The sequence below is a fragment of the Schistocerca nitens genome, chromosome 9 (genome assembly GCF_023898315.1).
Source record: "Schistocerca nitens isolate TAMUIC-IGC-003100 chromosome 9, iqSchNite1.1, whole genome shotgun sequence".
Classification (NCBI taxonomy): Eukaryota; Metazoa; Arthropoda; class Insecta; order Orthoptera; family Acrididae; genus Schistocerca; species Schistocerca nitens.
Genome location: NC_064622.1, coordinates 177498832 through 177523346, shown reverse-complemented (window position 1 = coordinate 177523346; position 24515 = coordinate 177498832). Strand labels below are relative to the sequence as shown.

The following is a 24515-nucleotide window of genomic DNA, read 5'->3' as shown; positions in this document are numbered from 1 at the left end:
CACCTGATTTAATTTTACTACATTGCATTACTTTTTTTACTTTCGTTCATACCTATTTTATAATTTCTTTGCAAGACACGTCCATTCCGTTAAACTCATCTTTCAATTGTTTCGCAGTCTCCGACTAAAGAACATTGTCACTGGCAAAAATTAACGATTTTATTTCCATCCCTGTGAATTTTAATTCATTTTAATTCCGTTTCCCAATTTGTCTTTGGTTTCCTTTACCATTTGTTCATTGTATAGACTGAATAACCCTTTCCCACTCCCTTATTAACTATTGGACTCATATTCTTCGATTCTCACAACTACAGAATGTTTTCGGTTGTAGATAACCTTTCGCTCTCTGCATTTTATCTCTGCAACCTTCAGAATTTCAAAGCGTGTATTCCAAGACACAATGACCATCACCGTGAAATTCTGGCGTCTTCAGAGTGGTGCCGACAATCCTGCCTGCTAAACAACCTCGAATCCAACAGAAAAGGGGAGTATATGATTCTGGTACACTGCACAATGTACACCTTAAGATACTAGCGGCGTTCAGTTAGTAATGTAACACATTTTTCCTCGGCAAGTTCTCTTAAAAATGCAGAATTTGCTATGGGGCCGTCGCAGTGAACGGAGATTATGTTGAAAAATAGCGATTTGTAACCAAAAGAATAGGGAATAATATAATGTATTGGAATCCTGAATAAAACTTACCTGCTTTCAGAGTAGATGTATTGCATTACTTATTGAACGCCACTCGCCACTTACAAAGTACAGATTGAGGTATGGAGGAAGGAACGATTTATTGCGAGCGTCTGTTTTTTTTTTTTTTTTTTTTTTTTTTTTTAGAAACCGGTATAAGGTAGCAGTATGAAAAACAAGAGCATGAAAGTAAAATGCACGTCGAGATTCGTGAATAATGATCATATTGTTAAGATACACATATATCATTCTCTGGAAAGCGGAGCGAATCTCCAAAAAAATTCCGTAAATCATGCGAAATATTCAGTATGCTGCGATTCGCGTGTCGCCAATGGCTTTCTTAATAGCAGTGGGCCGAATAGATTATTGCTGCGCTCATTTCAATGTTATTAGGGAAGGGCGTGTACCGCCTGTTTTATTCATGTTGCATCTACGATTAAAGCTAACACCGAACGGGAAGTTCGTCCTGTCAGGAGCGGGCCTTTGATCCTGACAACATGGGCAGAAGCAGTGACATAGAGTAACAGTATTTGAGAACATAAAATGGAACGTCTCATAGTTTCATTTGCAGTCAAAGCAAACGACAGACCTCGGTTCAATGGTAGCGAAACACCAGTGAAACAGAATGATTAGAACACGCACTAACGATATTTTAGAAGATGCAGCTGAATAAAAATTGATTTGCAGGATGATCAACAGGAAACAAAATGCACAAAGTGAGTTACCTTGCTGAGTCATTCTTGTCAATTCATAGCATTTTGCGTCTCTGCATGCTAGCTGATGCGGACCCCACCGAAATTCGCAAACGCCACACTACCCTAGCAATTACAGCCGAAAACAACGGCAAGGATCGCATTACAACTCCGAAGCAATCTCGTACCACTGGACAAGGAGTGCCAGTAAACCAATGATCTCACGTCAAACTTAGACAGCTACAAATTCATCTAAAAACATTCAACAGCCTAGATCGCATAAAATATTTCTTTATTTGAGACAGCCGGTTTCGATAGACTGTGCTGTAATCTTTATGTCTGTAACAAAATGCATATACATGGAATATGTCTCATAACATGAGGTAAGACGTAACATTTAAGATAAAAGTTTTAGTTTTGCTTTAGAAAAACCGGAAACGGAACTGTATATTTACAGACCACAAAATTCTTTTGGTTCTGAAAACGTTCTCACTTTACGATAAACGTCACGTCAAGTTGTCACGTGGATAAAAATCGGCACGTTATAAAAGGTTTATCATAATTAAAATATTTAAAAACGTAGAGCGCCTTGTGCAAAAGATCATATCCAAAATATATCGCTCATAGATGATTGTTACATCACAAAAACACAGCAGCACATATGTTTACATAAGCCGGACATAGTCTAAAAGAATTTAGAATTACCTAGATTATTTTCAGCCATAATTTAAGGATATGTTACGCATAATTTCAAAGCTTTTCCAAAATTTCACTCTCTGTCAGAGTCGTCCATGGAGAAATGATGCTTTTATAAGCCACCTAAGCTCCACCCTAGACCAGACCTAACGCAAAGCAACCAATTTTCCTGGGTTGGACGAAGAGTGTAATGTTTAGATTTAGACTCTGTACTGTAGCACAGCTATAGTATGCCCGTTCTTCCGATACGTATAAAAATTGTCACTGGGTCAAGGGATACTCAAAGCACTTGATCCCTAATCTCTGTGATCAATAGAACCCAGGACATGACCCCCTGTAAAACGCATTTTCGTGCGCAGCATTTTGGAACATGCTGGTGCCGTGTTCTACAGTACTGGATGTACCTGTAGGATTATATCGTTGAACGACACGTACCTAAGGAGACATGATGCCAATAAACATTGACATGCGTGTAAAACTAGCCTTTCTTAAAACGAAGCGCAGTTTACCCAGACTACACTCATCCTAAATTCATAAAACCAACAAAATGGCTCTGAGCCCTATGGAACTTAACATCTGAGGTCATCAGTCCCCTAGAACTTAGAACTACTTAAACCTAACTAACCTAAGGACATCACACACATCCATGCCCGAGGCAGGATTCGAACCTGCGACCGTAGCGGTCGCGCGGTTCCAGACTGAAGCGCCTAGAACCGCTTTATTTTTATTCCACAAAAACAGTAACAAAAATGGCTACAATGAAATGACATAAATAAGATGACAGATAATTGCAGTCATAAATTACAGCATTCAAAGAATGAGTCTTTAGCAGTAGCACAATTTAGCACCTTCATTGTCACCTTCAACTGGTGGCAGTTCAACATGCACTTTTCCTTCTTCTGCAGCCTGAGGTTCCTCATCATTTCCCAGACCCAAATTAATCATTGAGTAAACCCTTGATGTGTGTTACTTCCAGGGTAAATTACGTGGACAGAAGAGCAGTCCCGAACAAGCGACATCGCAAAATCCTTCACTGCCTTCTTATTTTTATCAGTTCCAGCCTTCTAAACGCATCCTCAGGGAGTTCAAGTTCTTCCTTTATATCAGACACCAGATGGTTGTCGCCATATTCTTGTATCAGCGGTGCTACTGATTTATTTTTCATGTGTGACTTGCAGGTGAGGTTAGGGTCGGGAACGTGACCCAACCCATTCCCTCTCTACTAGGAATACAGTTCCTAACCTATACCCATTCTGTTGAAGACAATTAGGAGCATGTTACCATATTTCTTATTTTGATTCTGATATTTAAGTATTTTCTCGAATTCATTTTCCATATTCATCTTGTATTCAATATGTTCATCGCTACCAATATTGTTAAAAACATAACTTGTATATTTGCCCATTAACCAAATCACTTCGTTATTTTTTGCCTGAGGGTAGTAACTTTCCTCTGGTCTGAAGAAAATGTTAGTCGGTACATTGTTTGCTGAAGTTCTTGTTATTTGAGCAATTTTCTCCCTGGTCCACCTCCAGTTCATAATCCGATCTCCACATGTGTAACGATGAGGCCCACTATCAACGAGGTTGCATATGCTACAGCGGTTAGTGTCACTTAAACCGATGGCAAAGAGACACTCATTTGTGCTGATGATGTTATTGACTACCTTGTACCACGTTGTTCTCACGTCAGACGAAAGCACATCACTACTGATGTTTCTCCAGACCACATTCCATGCTATTCCAGCATATTTAGTTTCTATGTTATTTTTCCTTTCATATTTCCGTCTTTCAGCTAAAATCGCCTTTGCTGAAACATTTTTGGACTTTAAAAGCTCGGCCACACTGGCCGGCCAATAAAACCAACATAATTAGCGTTTTGCGTCTTCGACCATAACGCGTTTACATATTTAACTTCAAATATTTAACACATTAACTGATTTGTAATCAGATGTTTTAAGCTGTTTTACACATGGAAGTTCGATTCTTTAAATAATCGTGGGTGGGGCCGGGGCTGGGCGGGGCGGGGGGGGGGGGGGGGGCGACGACGACGACGACGACTGATTAGATTGAAAGTATAGAAGTATAGTAAAGCTCCTAATGCCAGCCGAAAGTGTGTGTGTGTGCCATTGGACCGATTTCAACCAAACTTGGCACACGTCCCTTGACACGCACTAGACCGATTTCGACCAGACTAGGTACGCACGTCCCTTGCTGTCAGGCAACGATCACTTTGAGTGTAAAACCACCTACCTATCATAGTTCAGGAGATATCACGTCATAAACAGTGAGATGCGTCATAAACTGAGGCATTATGCGCGACGTTTAAATTTATTTCTTCTGTGCTACTCGTTCTATTCGCAGTAAATTTGGCAGACAATATCCATATATACCACTAAATGTACCTAGACAAAATATACCATTGTACGACATATAGTTCAAGAGATATGACATCATAAATATCTAGATGCGGGGAAAAATGCCGCGACTTGCATAAAATTTAATACATTTGTTCTTTACTTCTGAAACCTTACTGCTGTCAAGTCAACTTAAGGAAATCCTTGATACCTGGCAGCGCTTTTGACAGCTTTCAACTGCGAAGCGCAAAGGACTGTAGGCGAAAACAATAGCCGTCAATGGTGTTATGAAGAGGATTGCCACATAGATGTTAACAAAATCGTTTTGCAGAATCGCGAAACAGCTGCGCCCAGATGACGGGACATGTTTCTAGAAATAAAGTTTATAATGAAGTTCTGATTTAAATAAACATTACAGAGAATTCGTTTTTTGCCTACTATATCTTTTGATTTGCATACTGTACTAACAAATTTGTACATATGCATATTTCTTTATATGACTGTTTCATAATTTTGAATGTATTTTCACGAATATATGGAAATGCAATGATTTCCATATTACACTACAAACACGAATCATTTTTTTTGTTTCTGTTTCTAATAGAAAACTGGCAAAATGAATACCCGCGCAATACCAGTTTGTTCAGCTAGTTTTATATTCAAATGACAGAAGTATTACATCTGAACACAAAAAGAGACCGAAACGACACTTCCATTACTATACTCGGGCGCTAACTTTTTTTTCATCTTTATATATTTTACGAATCGAACCCAGGCCACCAATGCTGTAAGTGAACATTCTACCGTAGAGCCATATGGCCAAACGACGAAATAGGCAGTAAATTACATAATTAAAGAAGCTCGGAAAATTTCAAAGTCGATTTTATTGAGAAAATGTTAGAATTGCATTGAACTTTTTTGTGGGACTAATATTTGAGCTCTGAACGTAGCATAAATATAAAAAAATCACAGAAATCTGATTGCCTGCAGTCTCCTTGTGAGTAAAGTGTTATGGTCTTTGTGGTCTGGCACCCTACCACTCTCACCTTCTCGCTTGCTAACGTATTTCAGTTTTGTAAATGATCCACGGGTGAGTAAATACCTGACAAGAGAACCGTCAAACCTGTTAATGAAGGATTTTGATAAAGCTTAGGTATGACGTAGAGGGACTTGTCCTGAATAGCTGGCTAGCGGCTTTTCATGCTATTTGACGGCTGTAGTGAATTCGCCCTTCGTCTGCTCATCACACTCCTCTACTTTCTTATGGATCTTCTTTCGGCTGTCCTTCTGTAGAAGCTCTTGCTTCATGCGTTTCACTGCACTCTTTTGACACACACTGCAACACAAGTGATGCTGGCAATTAAAGCCAGTTGGTGGTTTACAGCGACTGGGATTCCAATAACGGGAGAAGGGTCAACAAAAAGTGAGGTTAGGTCTAGAAAACGCAGAAAGCGAACGTTATCAAAATATTTGGAATTTCAACCACGAACCACAGACGAAAACACATTTGAAGAAAGTGTGTTGTTATGATTGCTTTATTAACGAAATTACTATGGCGAAAATGACTATTTTTGGATAATTTTGCATGACGTGTACTGTTTAATGATGTTCTGTACTATGAAATTCAAAAAAAGTGCACGGAGCAGGATATGAAGACGTACCTTCTGCTTGGTAACTTTAACTGCTGCGCTACGCTTGTTTGGTAGAATCGTGGTTAACGTTACAGTTATAGACTGAGGTGACAAAAGTCATAGGATAGCGATATGCTCATATTCAGATGACGGTGCTATTGCGTACTCAAGGTATAAAAGGGCAGTGCATTGGTGGAGCTGCCATTTGTACTCAGGTGATTCATATGAAAAGGTTTTAATGATTATCGCCGCAAGACGCGAATTACACATTTTGAACGCGAAATGGTAGTTCAAGTTGTCGCATGGGACATTCCATTTCGGAAACCGTTGGGGAATTCAATATTTCGAGATCCACAGTGTCAAGAGTGTGCCGAGAATACCAAAATTCAGGTATTTCCAACGGACAACGCAGTGGCCGACGGTGTTCACTTAACGACCGAGAGCAGCGGCGTTTGCGTAGAGTTGTTATTGCTAACAGACAGGTAACACTGCGTGAAGTAACCGCAGAAATCAATGTGGGCCGTACGAGAACTTACCCGTGCGGCGAACTTTGGTGTTAATGGGCTACGGCAGCTGGGCTCTGGTAGCAGACGATCGACACAAGTGATTTTGCTGACAGCACGGCGTCACCTACAGCGCTCTATGTGGGCTTGTCACCATACCGGTTGAACGCTAGACGACCGAAAAACGACGGGGTGGTCAGATGAGTCTCTGTTTCTGTTGGCAAGAGCTGATGGTGGGGCTCGACTGTGGCGCAGACACCATGAAGCCACGGACACAAATTGTCAACAAGACACTGTATGAGCTGGTGGTGGCTGTGTTTGCATGGAATGGGCTGGGTCCTCTGGGCCAAATGAATCGATTATTGACTGAAAATGGTTATGTTGGAGACCATTTTCAGCCATCCATGAACTTCATGTTCCCAAACATCGACGCATTTTTAAGTATGATAATGCACCATGTCACCGGGTCATAATTGCTCGAGAATGGTTTGAAGAATATTCCGCACAATTCGAGCGAATGATTTGGCCACCCAGATCGCCCGACATGAATCCCATTGAACATTTATGGGACATAATTGGGAGCTCAGTCCGTGCAAAAAGTCCTGCATCGGCAACACTTACGCAATTATGGACAGCTGTAGAGGCAGATGGCTCAGTATTTCTGCAAGGGACTTCCAACGACTTGTCGAGTCCATGCCACGTCGAGTTGCTGCAAAATGGTTCAAGTGGCTCTGAGCACTATGGGACTTAACATCTATGGTCATCAGTCCCCTAGAACTTAGAACTACTTAAAACTAACTAACCTAAAGGAAATCACACAACACCCAGTCATCACGAGGCAGAGAAAATCCCTGACCCCGCCGGCAATCGAACCCGGGCGCGGGAAGCGAGAACGCTACCGCACGACCACGAGCTGCGGACTGAGTTGCTGCACTACGCCGCGGGCCAAAGGAGGTCCGACACGATATTGAGAGACATCGCATGACTTGCCTCAATGTACTAGGTAGGTATAAAACTTGAAACTCGATTTTCGCGGAAACTAGGGACAGTCGCATAAAAATCCGCTATCCAGACATTCAGGGCAGATCCCTCTACAAAATATCAAAGACTCATCAAAATCCATGATTAACAGGTCTGATGTTCGCCTTGCCGTTTTTTACGGACTGTAAGACCTTACAGACAATAAGACGAGTCTTAACTTTTTAGAATTTTTAAAGAATAACATTTTTACCATTAGATTACAATGCCAGACTAAACAAATTCTTAGTTTATGAAACCGAAATGACCTGTAAAATCGTCATCTGAACTTTCTTCTTGTTCTTCTTCTTCTTCCTCTTTGTCGTCATTGTTGTCCTCTTTATGTATAAAATGGCCTTCATTGCCATAGAGAGTGTTACTTATGCCGCTTTTCTTGAAAGATTTAACAATAATGTCTTTTCTCACTCTAGAATGTTTTATCCACCGACACATTTGTTTGATTGTAAGGCGTTTTAAAGATCCATTCGGCGTGAATTCCTGTTGGGTTTCATCCATCATCCATTTCTTCTATTCCTCTTACACTTTAAATGGTATTTTTATCGAGACATCAAGAGGTTGCAATTGTGAAGTAAGTCCTCGCGGAATAACAACATGCTCTAAATTTCCCTTTCACGAACTTTTAATATGATCTAGCACCTTTCCTTCTCTCCCACAACTTTGTTAATCTATAATCTCATACCAGCCTTGTCCATCTAGTCCTTGTCATGTACGTGAACAACACCCGGCGATATTTCAGAAGGTTTTGGCATTGTTTTGTACTTGAAAATGATCACTGACGAAGTTTAGTTAGTCTGTTAAGCTCCACTGCAGCGCTAGCTTACGAAGGTGCATTTGAACCTTTTTTTTATTAATTCCATTGCCATTTTGATGCTGTTCAAAAAATGGTTCAAATGGCTCTGAGCACCATGGGACTTCACATCTGAGGTCGTCAGTCCCCTAGAACTTAGAACTACTTAAACCTAACTAACCTAAGGACATCACACACATTCATGCCCGAGGCAGGATTCGAACATGCGACCGTAGCAGTCGCGCGGTTCCAGACTGAAGCGCCTTGAACCGCTCAGCCACCGCGGCCGGCTTTGATGCTGTCTTTGCATCCATTTCGATACGTCATATTCTAGTTTTGGCCATTTTGCATTCAGTCCTCTATTTGCACATTTTGTCTCCCTCACTTTTTTCAGTTCTTCTTTACTAACCCGCCAATCTTGAATGGCTTTTTCTGTCGGTGGAGGGACGAAATGCCGCTAAGCTGCTCTCTTCCTATGTTCTTCTGCATATGCTATTGCTTTAAGTTTATAGCCCACATCATATAACTTTTATTTTTGTCCATTACGAAATTAGCTACTAACAAAAATGTTGTACTGTATTGCGACAACAAATATCACTGTTGGTTCAGGTTACTGGCACCGTAGACTGCAATGACGCATCGCAAGCTACACAGTGTTTCGGGTCTGTGATGATGGGGCGGGAGGGAGACAGTGTCAGCTAGCTTGTGAATCCCCGTCATGTTCGTCGCATGCTGCTGCCAGTTGAATCCAGTGTTGCCAGATAGATTTGCGCGGCATCGAATATCTCCATCTACATCTACATGGATACTCTGCAAATCACATTTAAATGCCTGGCAGAGGGTTCATCGAACCATCTTCACAATTCTCTATTATTCCAAACTCGTATAGCGCGCGGAAAGAGTGAACACCTATATTTTTCCGTACGAGCTCTGATTTCGCTTATTTTATCGCGGTGATCGTTCCTCCCTATGTACGTCGGTGTCAACAAAATATCTTCGCATTCGGAGGAAAAAGTTGGTGATTGGAATGTCGTGAGAAGATTCCGTCGCAACGAAATACGCCTTCTTTTAATGATGACCAGCCCAAATCCTGTATAATTTCTGTGACACTCTCTCCCATATTTCGCGATAATACAAAACGTGCTGCCTTTCTTTGAACTATTTCGATGTACTCCTTCAGTCCTATCTGGTGAGCAGTATTCTAAAAGACGACGGACAAGCGTAGTGTAGGTAGTCTCCTTAGTAGGTCTGTTACATTTTCTAAGTGTGCTGCCAATAAAACGTAGTATTTGGCTAGCCTTCCCGACAACATTTTCTATGTGTTCCTTCCAGTTTAAGTTGTTCATAATTGTAATACCTAGGTATGGCCGTTTTCAAGGCTGTCGAGAATTTTAAATCGCACACTGGACATTTTAAAATTAATTTCGAGTATAAGACGCACCTGAATTACGGACGCTATTTTTCGAAGGAAAAAATGCATCTTATAGTCCGTAAAATACGGTAAGTGTTTTGTGGGTACGCACCTCCTGAGGTGGCTGCGGGCTGTGGGGAAGGTGCTGGGGTCTTCCTTGAGGATGAAGCGGCGGGTGCCCAGCACGTACTGCTCGAAGTAGTGGCGCCAATCGACGGCGGACACGTCGAAGGCGAAGTTGGTGGCGTCGGCGCCGCGCAGCTTGCCCAGCAGCTGGCGCACGTTCTCGCACGAGAAGCGCCACTCGCGCGTCGTGAAGTACTCCAGGCACGAGACGGCGCGCGACAGCTTCTTCTGCACGCGCACCATGCTGCAACAGACCGACAGCCGTCACGCTCTGACGCCGGATCTCGCCGGTGGACAGGGTCACAAACAGTTCACTTCACTGTGTTCCTAATCCGGCAACTGTGTATATTGTTCTCCTGTTTTCAGCAGGACGCTTGCACTAGGGATGGGGCATCGAAATACCGGGTGGCTATGATTAAAGTGCAGCTTCTCACGGAGGTTCAGTGTGGTCTGTAATTATGGTATGGCAGCGAAACTTAGTATACACGCTTGCGCGTAATTGTGGAACCGATTTACGGTGGAAAAAATGAGTTCCAATTTTGGCCACAAGGTGCAAATCTGGCGTTGTACATCATTTCATCGACGTCTCCGGTGTTCACATTGAACATGTCGTCCAAGTAGCGGTTCATAATAAAATCAACATTACGTTTTTCTCGCTTGACTGGTCTTCTCTGGTCACGCCCTGTTCCTAATACATTACATGTGGAAACACTTCTGTACTTATTATTGCAATCACAGCGCCAGATTTGCGAAAATTGAAACTAATTTTTTCCAGTGTAAATCGGTTCCGCATTACCACACTAGAACATCTACCAAGTTTTGCAGTCAAACGATACTCACAGCCCACACTGGACCTCTGTGAGTAGTAATTATAACCACTTGGTTACATCTGTATTCGATATAACCGGATGTCGCTGTACAGAATATCGATACACACTATAATCGAATTGAAAATATCGATATTTCGACTCATCCGTGCCAGTTATAAAGTTTTAAAATTCATGTTAATTATGATGGCACATGTTATATAACGCTTAGAGAAGCGCGTTTCAGGAATTAATGAAAAGTTAAGGAAAACCGGATTTAATTACATATTATTTTACTATATAAAGAGAGAAATCTTCACAAAAATAAAGAGTTACACTGCAGCATGTGAGAAAATAGGCAGGAAAAGTCGATTAAAATAGAGATGAACATTTTGGGTGTCAAAAAGTGCCTCAGTCAAGGTTTCTTTCTATGTGTTACAGGCGATGTTTTTATTCTGAAATCAGACTCAAAAGGTACCTAAGGCACTGACTCTGGTTCCTTTTAACACTCAACGTTGGTAATACTTCAAATGTTCAAGATACACGAACGTATAAGCTCATTTTCTGTGTACAAAACGCAATACGCGTCTCATACAGACTTCACATTTTTGTCATCTGAACTGTCTGTCAAAAAATGTATGAGTTGTATAAAGTAAAATATCCTGATACAAATAAGAAGTATTAGATTTTCAATACATATTTCAAAGAAAATTATAACCTAAATTTCGGAAAACCACAAATTCACGCCTGTTGCTATTATGAGGAAAAGAAGATGCGAATACGTGGTCCTCACTTACAGGATACTGCGAAGAGAGTCGCGACTGCAGAATTAATGGTGCACATGAGACGACCTAAACAATTCACATCTGCTCTTAATGAAACGACTAAAAAGAGTGAAGAAAATGATTAACACGTTAGGTCCTGCATTTGACTATACACAAAACAAAAGTTAAGTTACCAAAGATTTCTGTTCAGGAAATTTATTACTTGAGGCAATCCACAGTGAACGTTTTCTGTAATTCAACACTATGATGAATTTAGCCCATTACATCTACCATGAAAGTCAGGCCCACAAAGGACCCGATGAAGCTACTTCTTTCCTGTTGTACTTAACTATAAACCATGTATGCGAGACACTTACTGAGTTACACCTATTTTCAGATAATTCTCATAGGCAAACCATGAACCATATATATTGTCAAGACTTTGTCTAGCCCTAACTGATACGTGCGAGTTTAGAAGTATTAAACAGCTTTTCTTTCCTTTGCGTGGACATTCATACAATTCGTGCAACAGAACGATTGAGTACATATGTTATAATGATCAGGTGATTTTCAAAGACATAATACTTTTATCGTCAAGTATCTTTACCTAGTCAAAAACCTTATTCGCAAGGAAAAATATCTATTAAAAATTACAAAACTGAAGACTTAAAGAAAATTATGCCATATATTGCAAAAAACAAACAAAAAAACACTAAGCCTATTACGATCAACTTGTACTGAGGCCAGTAGCTTCTGTTTCTCTCGATGATAATGAATAAGGTTCAGAGAAACAAGTCAGTATAATGTATAATATTCATTAAATAGTAAAGATTTGTGGTTAGAATATGAGCTAACAGATCTGACTCATTATTTAATAAAAATATGCATTATTTGAAGCAAAACCACTATTTAAAATTTATTGAGTTTTAAAAGGTACCTAAGATAACAGGATAAAATAATTTTTTTCTGGTTTCCTATTAGGTATTAAGCATCGAAATGTTTACCTAATTCTAGGGCTATGTCATATTTTAATATATAACTTTATCGAAACAATATTTAATAGCACACAAGGAAAAAAGTTTGTTCTGTTTTTCTCAAAACTATGAAAAAGTGACTTAGGTGCTTTTTAATAGTCAGCTATTCAGATAATATAAATGAAAAAAATTATCAGTGCCAAATCTTATTTTCTGGAGAACTTAAAAAATTAATTTGTTGGTATGTTCTACTTTTAATATACTTCTCTGAGGAGAAATCACTTCGCTAGCTTTGGAAAATAGTCTTTCTGCTGGAATGAAGTCCTTATGGCAGATAAATAATTCCTACCTGTCTGATACAGACTGGAATTATTTTGAGATATTTCCCTCTAGATCGTGAATGAGTAATCCACTAATTGTCCAGAGATGGTATTTGTAAGTATATTGATCATTAGGGGCACATAATGTTGCATGAGCATACTAACCTCCAAATCTTTGAACAAGATGCACTTACTGGCCGATATTATTGTGGCACTGTACTCCATCTCCACGTGCATTATCTCATGGATGCATTCGATACTGACTTCATTTTTATGGATGAACTATTACTGCAACAGTCGATGAATGGATTCACATGATGTTTCCACAGTTCCATCCTTATGTTAGTGTGTTGTTTGACTTCTATTAGTTCAGTTATATGTGACAGGCACTGAGAACCACAGTCTACCAGTAATGGCACACTTACAGCTGGACATATATCTGTCGCCTTTTATGAAAATACAACAAGGTTATTCATCTACTATCGTGGGGTCTTCAGTGCAATCATTATAAATGTCCTGGAAGAAACCAGAGTCAACCACTACCATACGATATGGTTAGTTGCTGAAACGTAGAAATATTAGAAAAACTTTCACATAAATTTCTGGGAAACAGGTGTATCATGTCAAAAGATTAATTATTAATTATGATGTATAAGACAAATAATCCTTTTCGTAAGTAGTGAACGATATACACTCCTGGAAATTGAAATAAGAACACCGTGAATTCATTGTCCCAGGAAGGGGAAACTTTATTGACACATTCCTGGGGTCAGATACATCACATGATCACACTGACAGAACCACAGGCACATAGACACAGGCAACAGAGCATGCACAATGTCGGCACTAGTACAGTGTATATCCACTTTTCGCAGCAATGCAGGCTGCTATTCTCCCATGGAGACGATCGTAGAGATGCTGGATGTAGTCCTGTGGAACGGCTTGCCATGCCATTTCCACCTGGCGCCTCAGTTGGACCAGCGTTCGTGCTGGACGTGCAGACCGCGTGAGACGACGCTTCATCCAGTCCCAAACATGCTCAATGGGGGACAGATCCGGAGATCTTGCTGGCCAGGGTAGTTGACTTACACCTTCTAGAGCACGTTGGGTGGCACGGGATACATGCGGACGTGCATTGTCCTGTTGGAACAGCAAGTTCCCTTGCTGGTCTAGGAATGGTAGAACGATGGGTTCGATGACGGTTTGGATGTACCGTGCACTATTCAGTGTCCCCTCGACGATCACCAGTGGTGTACAGCCAGTGTAGGAGATCGCTCCCCACACCATGATGCCGGGTGTTGGCCCTGTGTGCCTTGGTCGTATGCAGTCCTAATTATGGCGCTCACCTGCACGGCGCCAAACACGCATACGACCATCATTGGCACCAAAGCAGAAACGACTCTCATCGCTGAAGACGACACGTCTCCATTCGTCCCTCCATTCACGCCTGTCGCGACACCACTGGAGGCGGGCTGCACGATGTTGGGGCGTGAGCGGAAGACGGCCTAACGGTGTGCGGGACCGTAGCCCAGCTTCATGGAGACGGTTGCGAATGGTCCTCGCCCATACCCCAGGAGCAACAGTGTCCCTAATTTGCTGGGAAGTGGCGGTGCGGTCCCCTACGGCACTGCGTAGGATCCTACGGTCTTGGCGTGCATCCGTGCGTCGCTGCGGTCCGGTCCCAGGTCGACGGGCACGTGCACCTTCCGCCGACCACTGGCGACAACATCGATGTACTGTGGAGACCTCACGCCCCACGTGTTGAGCAATTCGGCGGTACGTCCACCCGGCCTCCCGCATGCCCACTATACGCCCTCGCTCAAAGTCCGTCAACTGCACATACGGTTCACGTCCACGCTGTCGCGGCATGCTACCAGTGTTAAAGACTGCGATGGAGCTCCGTATGCCACGGCAAACTGGCTGACACTGACGGCGTCGGTGCACAAATGCTGCGCAGCTAGCGCCATTCGACGGCCAACACCGCGGTTCCTGGTGTGTCCGCTGTGCCGTGCGTGTGATCATTGCTTGTACAGCCCTCTCGCAGTGTCCGGAGCAAGTATGGTGGGTCTGACACACCGGTGTCAATGTGTTCTTTTTTCCATTTCCAGGAGTGTATATTAGTTCCTTCTGTGTCTACTTGGAGAATTGATGGTGGTCACGAAGACTGAAACCCTTTCCGGTGTATTGAAATTAAGGCTTGTTCTTGTTCGTTCTGTAATTTCTAATCTAAGGATGAATAAAACGAAAAGATTCGGAGTTAACTCATCTGTCCCAGATGAATATTATTTCTTAGCATCTACAAATAGAAGCTACATAATTGTGACGAATGTAAGGTCATAATCCGAATTTATGACTTGCTCCACGTCACAGTAGTATGCTCCATAGTTTTCAAATGTAAGAGATATGTTTTTTGGAGGCTCTGACGTATTTAACTGGGGAAAAACGTAGCTTATTACAATTCTAAAGAATACGAGTCAAAGATAAAGTTCAAGGTAACTACAGGTCAACAATTGTTCTGTTCAGTGATGTGCGAGCAAATGACTCCTTCAGCGATCGAAATGTTGCTACTTGTGTGGAAAGAACCCTGCTACACATCTTATACCTTCAATATTTCCTCCGATTTGTTTGTTTGTTAAAAACCGTTGTCGCCAAGCGTGCTGTACTTAGTTCACCTTGTCAAAAATGGTTATTTACAGGAGTACACAACAATGTGACTGATCAACACTCTGGTAGTTGACCATTCATTAGCTTCATACAGTCGAGAAATCCTTGGCATCAGAAGTAAATTCTTTTTACGTCAGTAAATGTTTGTGTTTTCGAAATTCTGGCTCACTGATAGTTGGGGATTAAATTTTTGGGCGTCAAAAGAATTAAATCATCTTCTCAGTGAATTGAAATTGCTAATAAACAATTTTTAACTGACAACTTGCACAAATAAGTAGTTTTTAATACGAATATTTGTGTTTGTTTATGCATATTGGTTGATTAATGCATATATAGGTTACTTCGAATGTACATGAATATAATTCACTCTTTTTAATAGATAAATTGTAAGCCTAATTGCAGGCATGTGGAATCTAAGAGATGTCGAAGGGGTTGCGTGCCCTGAGGCGCTAGAACAGCAATGGAACGCCACTGAGCTGTCTGGGTGTCGAAGTCTCTGTATGGGTACATTTTTCAAGTGCTCAGCAAATGCGCGAAGGTGGCATCGAGGGTGTTGCTGAACTGGGGGTATTAGAGGGACCCTTTGCCATTATATTCACGCCCGTGTCAATTTTACACCTCCCTGTGATCACACCACAGCAGGGTGCGAAACAGGAGGACCGGAAAAGCATGAACACCCTTTGCTGCTTCGGATCACGTTCAGATTTCGTCGAATGGTTTTGAATGGTCCCCAGTGGTTCCAACCTGTACATCAGAGCACACACTCCAAATGGGTGAGATCGGTTTCAATAGGGTTGTTGGCTCACGATGTCCCTAGAGAAAGGTTGAAACTTCCGGGAAGGGGGGGGGGGGGAGAGGGGTGGGATGTCACCAGTGCTGAACGTTGTGAAGAACGCCGTCCTGCTGCTCATAGCACTACTAACGGTCGTTTTTGGCTGCGAAAAGGTTAGGAATCAACGCCGCAAGGGAACAGGTGGTTTTGCTGACGCTGTTTATGCCACCTCCTGAGACCTTTTCGTGCGGATTCTGAGCGGCAGTGTGACTGGAATGCTTTCCTCGGCCACTCGGAAGAAGACCACGTGATTTCAACACTAGGCGTCGCCGTTCTGCTTCTATCTCAGGGGCGGCAGAAGAAGGGGTGAAATGTGTGTAAGAGGAGGTGTGGCGAACTTACTCTCATGTGACACGCCTACTGGTACGTTGGGCAGAATTGTGTTGAAATGTGGTGCCAATGTGACTTCTCTAACCCACCTTACACTTCGGAGTTGTAACCTTTCTTTCGCATCTGTCGGCACCCTGCTTTTTGAAGCGTCGCCAATTCGTTAGCTCGCAGGGCGGTTTCCTTTCGCAGCATTATAGAGGAAGATTGTCGGCACGTTTGAGCCAAATATCAAACTTCCGCACCGCAATGTGAAACAGTTACGGGGTTTCAACAAGGCGATCCTTCAATTGTGTTGTGGAGTGTAGATGCACCTTCTTCGTAGTTTCTCCATATCGTTTAAGGGTTATCCCGGAATGTAGCTACTGAATTACGTACCTTGTGACTATGACAGAACCGGATGTCACTGGATTCGTATTCGAATTCGTAGTGCCTCAAATCATGACAAGGAGATTCTGATTTAAGTTTTTCGTGGTTTCCAGAAATAGCCATAGACAAATGCTGCGATTGCTTCTTTGAAAATGTCACGGTGCATTTCCTTTCCCATCCTTCCCCAATCTAAAAATGGTTCAAATGGCTCTGAGCACTGAGGTCATCAGTCCCCTAACTAACCTAAGGACATCACACACATCCGTGCCTGTGGCAGGATTCGAACCTGCGACCGTAGTGGTCGCGCGGTTCCAGACTGTAGCGCCTAGAACCGCTCGGCCACCCCGGCCGGCTCCCCAATCTAATAATCTGGTCTTCTCTAATGACCAAAAGTCTTCGACGGGAAGTTAGTCCCTAATTCACAGAGTCTAGGCGTACTGAGTTAGGGAAACATAGTGCCTGTATTGTGAAAAATACCATCTGTGTGATGTGGGGCTGGAGACTAATGCAGTACGCCTGTTATGTGAAAGTTTGTGACTGCCCAAGTGTGGGGCCTACGGGGTGTTTAACAATATACACGGAAGTTACAATAGTCATTGGATAGCGATATGCATATATACAGATGACGGTACTGTCGAATACACAAGGTATGAAATGTCAGTGGACTGGCGGAGCTGTCTTTTGTACTCAGGTGCTTCATAGGAAAAGGCGTCCGACGTCACTATAGCCGCTCGACGTTAAGCACGAGACTTTGACGCAGAATGGTAATTGGAGCTAGAAGCATGGGTCATTTCATTTCGGAAATGGTTAGGAAATTCAATATTCCGAGATGCGCAGTGTCAAGACTGTGTCGAGAATACCACACTTTAGGCATTACCTCTCACTACGGACAACGTAGTGGACGATTGCCGTCAATTAACGACCGAGTGCAGGGGCGGTTGCGCAGAGTTGCCTGTGCTAATAGACAAGCAGCACTGTGTGAAATAACCGCATACATCAGTGTGGGCCTACGACGAACGTATCCGTTAGCGCACTGCAGCGAAATGTGACTTTCATGGGCAATGTCAGCAGACGACCGATCGAATGGCTTTGCTAACAGCGTGACATCGGCTGCAGCTCCTCTCCTGGGCTCGTTACGAAATTGGTTGGCCCCTAGAGACTGGAAAACGGTGGACTGGTCAGAAGGGCCTCGCTTTCAGCTGCTAATAGCTGGTGGCAGGGTTCTCTGTCAACAGGGAACTCTGCAAGCTGCTGGTGGCTCCATAATGGTGTGGGCAGAGTTTATTAGGAATGGACTGGGTCCTCTGGTCCAACTAAACTTAGGATTGACTGGAAGTGGTTATGTTCGGCTACTTGAAGACCATTTGCAGCCATTCGTGGACTTCATGTTCCAATACAATGCGCCATGTCACCAGGCCACAACTGTTTACGAATGGTTTATTAACATTTTGGACAATTCGAGCGAATGATTTAGCCACCCAGATCGCCCGACATGCATCTCATCGAACGTTTGGGGGGGATAATCGAGAGGCCGGTTCGGCAGAAAATCCTGCACCGACAACACTTTCGCAGTTATGTATGTCTGTAGAGGCAGTATGGCTCAGAATATCTTCAGGGGACTTCCAACAACTTATTGCTGCAATACGCCGGGAAAAAGCAGGTCCGACAAGATGTTAAGACGTATCCCATTACTTTTGTCACCTCAGTGTAAGTCAGGTATTCCTACACGATATAGTAGTGCTGGTCAAAACTAGACGAAAAGCGACAGTAATGGTATGTCCGGAAAGAAAAATCTGCTCACATAGGGGCCAGCCTGTCCTCTCATTCCCATATGTCTATTACGTCAAGGAGACACTATAGTCAGTGGAGCATGTGGTTACCACGCATATTGGTACATCCTTCAGCCATTTCCGTCAGTGAATTAGGCACTGTTTCATATATAACTGTCTCTATTCGGATTGTGTCAGATGTGTTGCCCACACGCTCCTGTAAAGGCTGCACATTGTGGGTGGGTATGGCTTTACCAATGCCTTTAATTATCCCCATAGCTGGAAATCCAGCGAATTAAAGTCCGATGGAAGATGAGGATTTATTACCGGACCTCGTCGACCAAGCCATCACCCACGGAACGTTGCGGAGATGTACTGTCGCACGATTCGTAGAAAATGGCGTGGTGCCTCATCCTGCATAACTCACAGTCGTTGTCTTTCTGCAAGATCATTGGTAATGTTGTTATGGCATTGGTAATTCATCGAGCAGCTTACTGCAACAGGTAGACGGCTTACACCACAGAATATTACACATTACCCGTCACAAGTAAAACGGCCCGTATTGCATTCCAGACATGTAATTATCGGAACTTTTGTTTCAGTTTTGACCAGTACTACCTCCTGTAGGGAAAGAAAATTCGTCCCACAGGAATGGGGACTGATTTCATATTTGTATAACAACTAATTCCATCTGTGAACGGATGCACAAATGAACTAGCATTGTATTTCGACTACCTTCCGTTTTAAATTTACCAGCTCTGTCATGACATACTGCTCATGACAACCGAAACATTAATATGATTTGAACTTAGGTCGTTAAAAGAGAATGGAACAAAGTGCGAACATTAAGTTTTGTTTTAAATCGGGTAAAACTGCCAATAACAGTTTTGATCTCGTACGGTCTGTTTATGATAGTGAAGTAATGAATCGCAGAAACGTTTTTAAGTGGTACGCAAGGTTTCGTGATGGGAGAAACAGCACTGTAGATGGTCTACGTCGAGGTGTATCATTGACAGTTAGAGTCGAAGAAAATGTTCCAAACGTGGCTGAAATTCTTTGAAATGATCGTTGTACATATACCAGGTTAATTGAGGTGCTCACCGGAATCCCTAAAACAGGCATTCTAAATGAAACTTTTCCACCGAAAAGAAGATTTGTTGTCGCTTTGTGCCCCACTCACTCACTGACGATCAAAAAGATTACTGAGCGGAACACTGCGGAGAAATGAAAAGATCAGCCGCCATGGACCCAAACTTCATGTCTGACATCGTAACGGGGCCTACGAGAAAAACTGGCTCCGCAACAAACTTGTGACGTCACAGTAGTCGACTTGTCCGCCACACTAAACGAATGTTCGGCTCCGTGCAGGGTCCATTGGAAATCAATATTAAATCGAAAAGGTACCCACTAAAGGTCTTAACATTGTCGTGTGCTGTCGAGAGCTTGAACGCATTTAAAGGCACAATCAAGAATTATTAAATTCGGCTGAAATAGTTACTCGCTCCCTGTCGGAGTGTGCTGCTGGCACTCGTAAGACCAGGCCTGTCTTCCTCGTGCATCTCGCATCGTAACAGGTGATGAAAGACTGTGTTTTCAGAACGAGCCACTTACTAAGCACCAAAGCTCGGAATGGAAAGATCCAGAATCTCCAAGACCGAAAAATATGCGCATGCAGAAAAGACGTGTCAAGACACTGGCTACTGTTCGTTCATTTGTTTTCTCTTTTTTAATCACTCAAAACGAATTATCCATGAAGAATTCACTCCAAAAGACCAGATGGTAAATGCAGATTACTAGTTGTCTGTTTTCAATCGTTTGTGGGCAAGGATTCTTCGAGTTCCACGTGAATACCGGAATCAAGAGTCTGCCTGCATAGCTGGGTGGTAACGTGCTCGCCTCCCATGCAAACGGGCCCTGGCTGGATTCCCGGCCGGGTCGGTGATTTTCTCCGCTCGGAGATGCGTGCTGTGTTGTTCTCGTCATCATTTCATCCTCATCACCGGTGCGCAAGTCGCCCAATGTGGCGTCGAATGAAATAAGACTTTCACTTGGCAGCCGAACTTCTCCGGCTAGGGGTCTACCGGCCAACGATGCCATAAGCTCATTTACAATTTTTTTTTTACCTGAATCAAGGAATATGGTATTTTCTGCACGACACTGCACCAGTGTACAAAAGCAAGGTCGTACGCGATTTCTTGGCACAAAACTGTATTGTGCTGCTTGAGCGTTCTCCTTGTTCACCTGACTTGTCTCCATCTGAATTCTGTTTAGTTCCAAAACTGAAAATATCAATGAAAGGAAAGCATTTCGACACGATTTCAGGTATCCAGAAGGCTGCGATCTTTGAACTGTAGGAAATTCCAAAGGTTTAGTGTAAGAATTGTTTCGGACAATTTTTGCAAAGCTTTCAGATGTTCATTGACTCACATGGAGCATAGTTTGAATAAAATCTCATGTAAACTAAAAATAAACAACGTCTTGCATTTTATTTCACAGCAGTCACCTTTCTTGTGGGGCGGACTGAGTATGTGACACTTTTTTTTAAACTCTCTGTATTCAAAAATGTTCGTTTCTCCCCAGTCTTCCTGCTTTCCTTTCCCTTCAAGTTCGCGCGATTTAAACGCAATACTTGTTTTCAAGTAACGAACGACGTTATTCTTGCGGCTAACCATTGCCAACTGTATACGATTTAAAAGAAGAGCTGACGAATGACAGGTGGAGGGAGGCTTTATACTCACATGGGCTTCTTCCCGGAGAGGCGTGCTGCGATGTCGAGCATGTAGGCGGGCAGCAAGTGGAAGGCGAATACGCAGAAGTTGTTGACGAGCCTGGAGCTCTTGAAGCTGCCGCCGGGGTACCAGAGCACGTCGCTGAACGGGTTCTTCAGCAGGTTCTCGTGGCCGATCTCCTCGACGTCTCGCCACCGGATCGGGTTCGTGGTGCCCGAGGTGCAGTTGTAGACCAGGATGCTGTTTGGCCTGCGCACAGCACAAGGGACCGTCACACGACAAGTACTACATCTTCTACTTTGAGACTCGCTCCAGTTCGTATCAGGTACCGTGAACTGAGAGTTATTCAATCTACAGTCTAATAATGCGACAACTGTTTCCTTCCGCAACCATACTTTTTCAGTTGCTACTTGAAAGAAGTTCATCTTGTACTCTCTGGAAAAGCAAAAAACAAAAAAAAAGCAACATCCTCAAGGACTGTGTTCAGTAGCACCTTGGCATAATATGTGCATACGAGGTGTGTGAGAAATACAATAGGACTGACAACACTGCGAGCGATCTGGCAACGCTGTGTTGTTCTACTTGCGTATACCGGTATGTTCATGCCTTCCAGATGCTCAGTCAGAGCTTCAGCTCCGTGCAGCTATCACGTGATTTTTGAGTACGCCATCCATGAAGTTGTGTTTTTGTTGTGTGTTACGAAAATGGAACAGCGGAATTTGGAGCAACGTTATGCTGTCAGGTTTTGCATAAAACACGTGAAATCCGCGAATGTGACTTTTGAAAAGTTGAAACACGCCTATGAGGAACATCTTTTATCAAGAGCACAACTTTTTCGTTGGCACAAATCATTTTTGGAAGGGCGAGAACACTGTGAAGATGAACCTTGCCCAGGTAGACATTCAACTGCAAACACCAGCGGAAACATCTAAAGTGTGCATGCTCTTGTGCGGTCAGACCGATGTTTAAACAATACGGCTGATAGGTGAGCTGTTAACCACTTCCGTACATCAGACTTGACCATGAATGGATCAGTCGTGTGATCCTGGATTTTTGAATGCGATCCTGACACAAAGTAGCAAAGTGAGGAGTGGAACACTGAGACATCTCCTCGACCGAAAAAAGCTCGAATGAGGAAATCAAAGATTAGAACAATGCTGATTTGCTTTTTTGACAGGAGGCGTAATGTGCACGAAGAATTCATTCCTCCAGTACACACTGCCAACCAAGTGTTTTACAAAGATGTTCTTGAAAGGTTCAGGAAAAGTGTAAATCGACGGAGATCGGATATTGCTGACAAGTGGATGCTCCATCGTGACATCGTCCCATGTCACATGGCCACTTCCATCACGGAATTTTTGGCCTCCAAAGGCATTCCTGTTGTTCCGCAGCTCCCCTATTCATCTGATCTGTGTTCTTGTGGCTTTTTTCTTTCCGCTAAATAGGAAAAATGCCTTAAAAGGATGTCTTTTGAGACTCTGGAGAACACTGAAAAGAAAATGACCGACGTGTTAAAGGCCCTATCACCTACAGACTTTCACCGCTGCTACCAAGATTGGGACCATCGACTCCGCCCGTGTATAGCTGCGAATGGAACTACTTTGAATGGGACAATATTGTTCTTTGAAAAAAATTAAAACTTTGATAAGAAATCAGTCTCACTCCTTTTCTCACACACCTCGTACCAAGGAGTGTTAATGACTCATCTTTCAAGGTTATTGGAGATCGGATGGCCCTCAGGAGGCCTGTCCGTGCGCCCCCTGTTTTGACTCTGCAGGCAGCATCTGTGCTGAGTTTAGAGGCGAACAGTGTTTGCAGCATTCATTGTAGGGTACGACCACGCCCCGCCGACGAGTACGTACTCCTGTTGAACAACTTCAGCCATTTGAACAGGGTCGCATTACTGGTCTGCAAGAAGCTGGATGGATGTATCAATGTGCTGCTGTACTTGTATCGGTGATGTGTCGCTGCCTTCAGCAGTGGTCTTTGGATCATTCCCATGCCCGTACACTACGTTCTGGACATCCCTGTAGTATAGACGCATTGTCAGAGGCCTCGAAAAATCACCCAGGGGTGAAATCTGGGCGCATGTTGCACCTGACCTGTCACCAAGGACTACTGGAAACCGTCGGCTTGCAACAGGACTAACATCACACGTTCCTCTGGCCAGGCTATCACTGCTACCACGACACCGTCAAGCACAGTTACTCTGATGTCCTGAAAGAGTTAACTGGAGAGTGGAATGACGTTCTGTTGCCTTCAGTGATCAGAGAAGCTTTTCTCTGTACGCGAATAATGGACATATGCGTGTATTGCGTAAATCTCATGAGCGGCTTATTTCGGAGTGTATTCACCTACGACACTGCGGGCGTTCGAATAACTACGCACCCTCCGACACAGTGTTTTGGCTGGTTTCGTTGCCTAGGGGCTGGGATACGTAGTTGCCGCATCAAAAACCAAATACTGCTGAGTCTACAGTATACAATATGAACAGACACATGCATCGAATGGTCGAAGGTTCCTATCATTGAGCAATTGCAAATTAATATAGACATTTATAAATGAAAGATTGCAATTAAATAAACTCTTCAGGTACTATCTTAACGACTTTAAATGAAGAGTACGATAGTAGAAGTACTTTTGAGTATGCGGTATACTTCTGCAAAGCGCTTGTTAGTGTCGATGGTCCAGCAATTAAATAAAATATAAGCTGAATAACAGGGAAACAATAGATGCCTACTGCACGTAATTAGTTGTGAACAACAACATAGCTCGCGAGATATTCACTTCTAAACACACACTACGTCCTCACTGTAGAAGCCACGGAAATCACACAAGACACAGGTCGGCACTCCGAAATATTTATATCCTCCGCGACTACGCGCAAACTGCTCCACTGTCCAAGTCTTTCCGCTGACTCCGCGTCCGTGGCGCCGTACTGTCCACGTCCAGCACTCACTCCCGTGTCCTGGGCCGTACCGTCAGGAACCCCTGCACTCCTAGAACTGCCTCGTGTCCTCTCTCCCGAACT

General features: G+C 43.1%; 1 protein-coding gene across 1 annotated transcript in view; it reads right to left on the bottom strand.

Annotated features, from left to right (window-relative positions):
* Positions 1-24515, bottom strand: part of LOC126203120 (putative fatty acyl-CoA reductase CG5065) — a 272413-nt gene that overhangs the window by 26394 nt on the left and 221504 nt on the right. The window contains exons 8-9 of the mRNA XM_049937367.1: positions 21494-21733; positions 9917-10174 (exon numbers count right to left, since the gene is read on the bottom strand). Coding sequence (XP_049793324.1) covers positions 9917-10174; positions 21494-21733 — 498 coding nt within the window. The remainder of the gene's footprint in view (positions 1-9916; positions 10175-21493; positions 21734-24515) is intronic.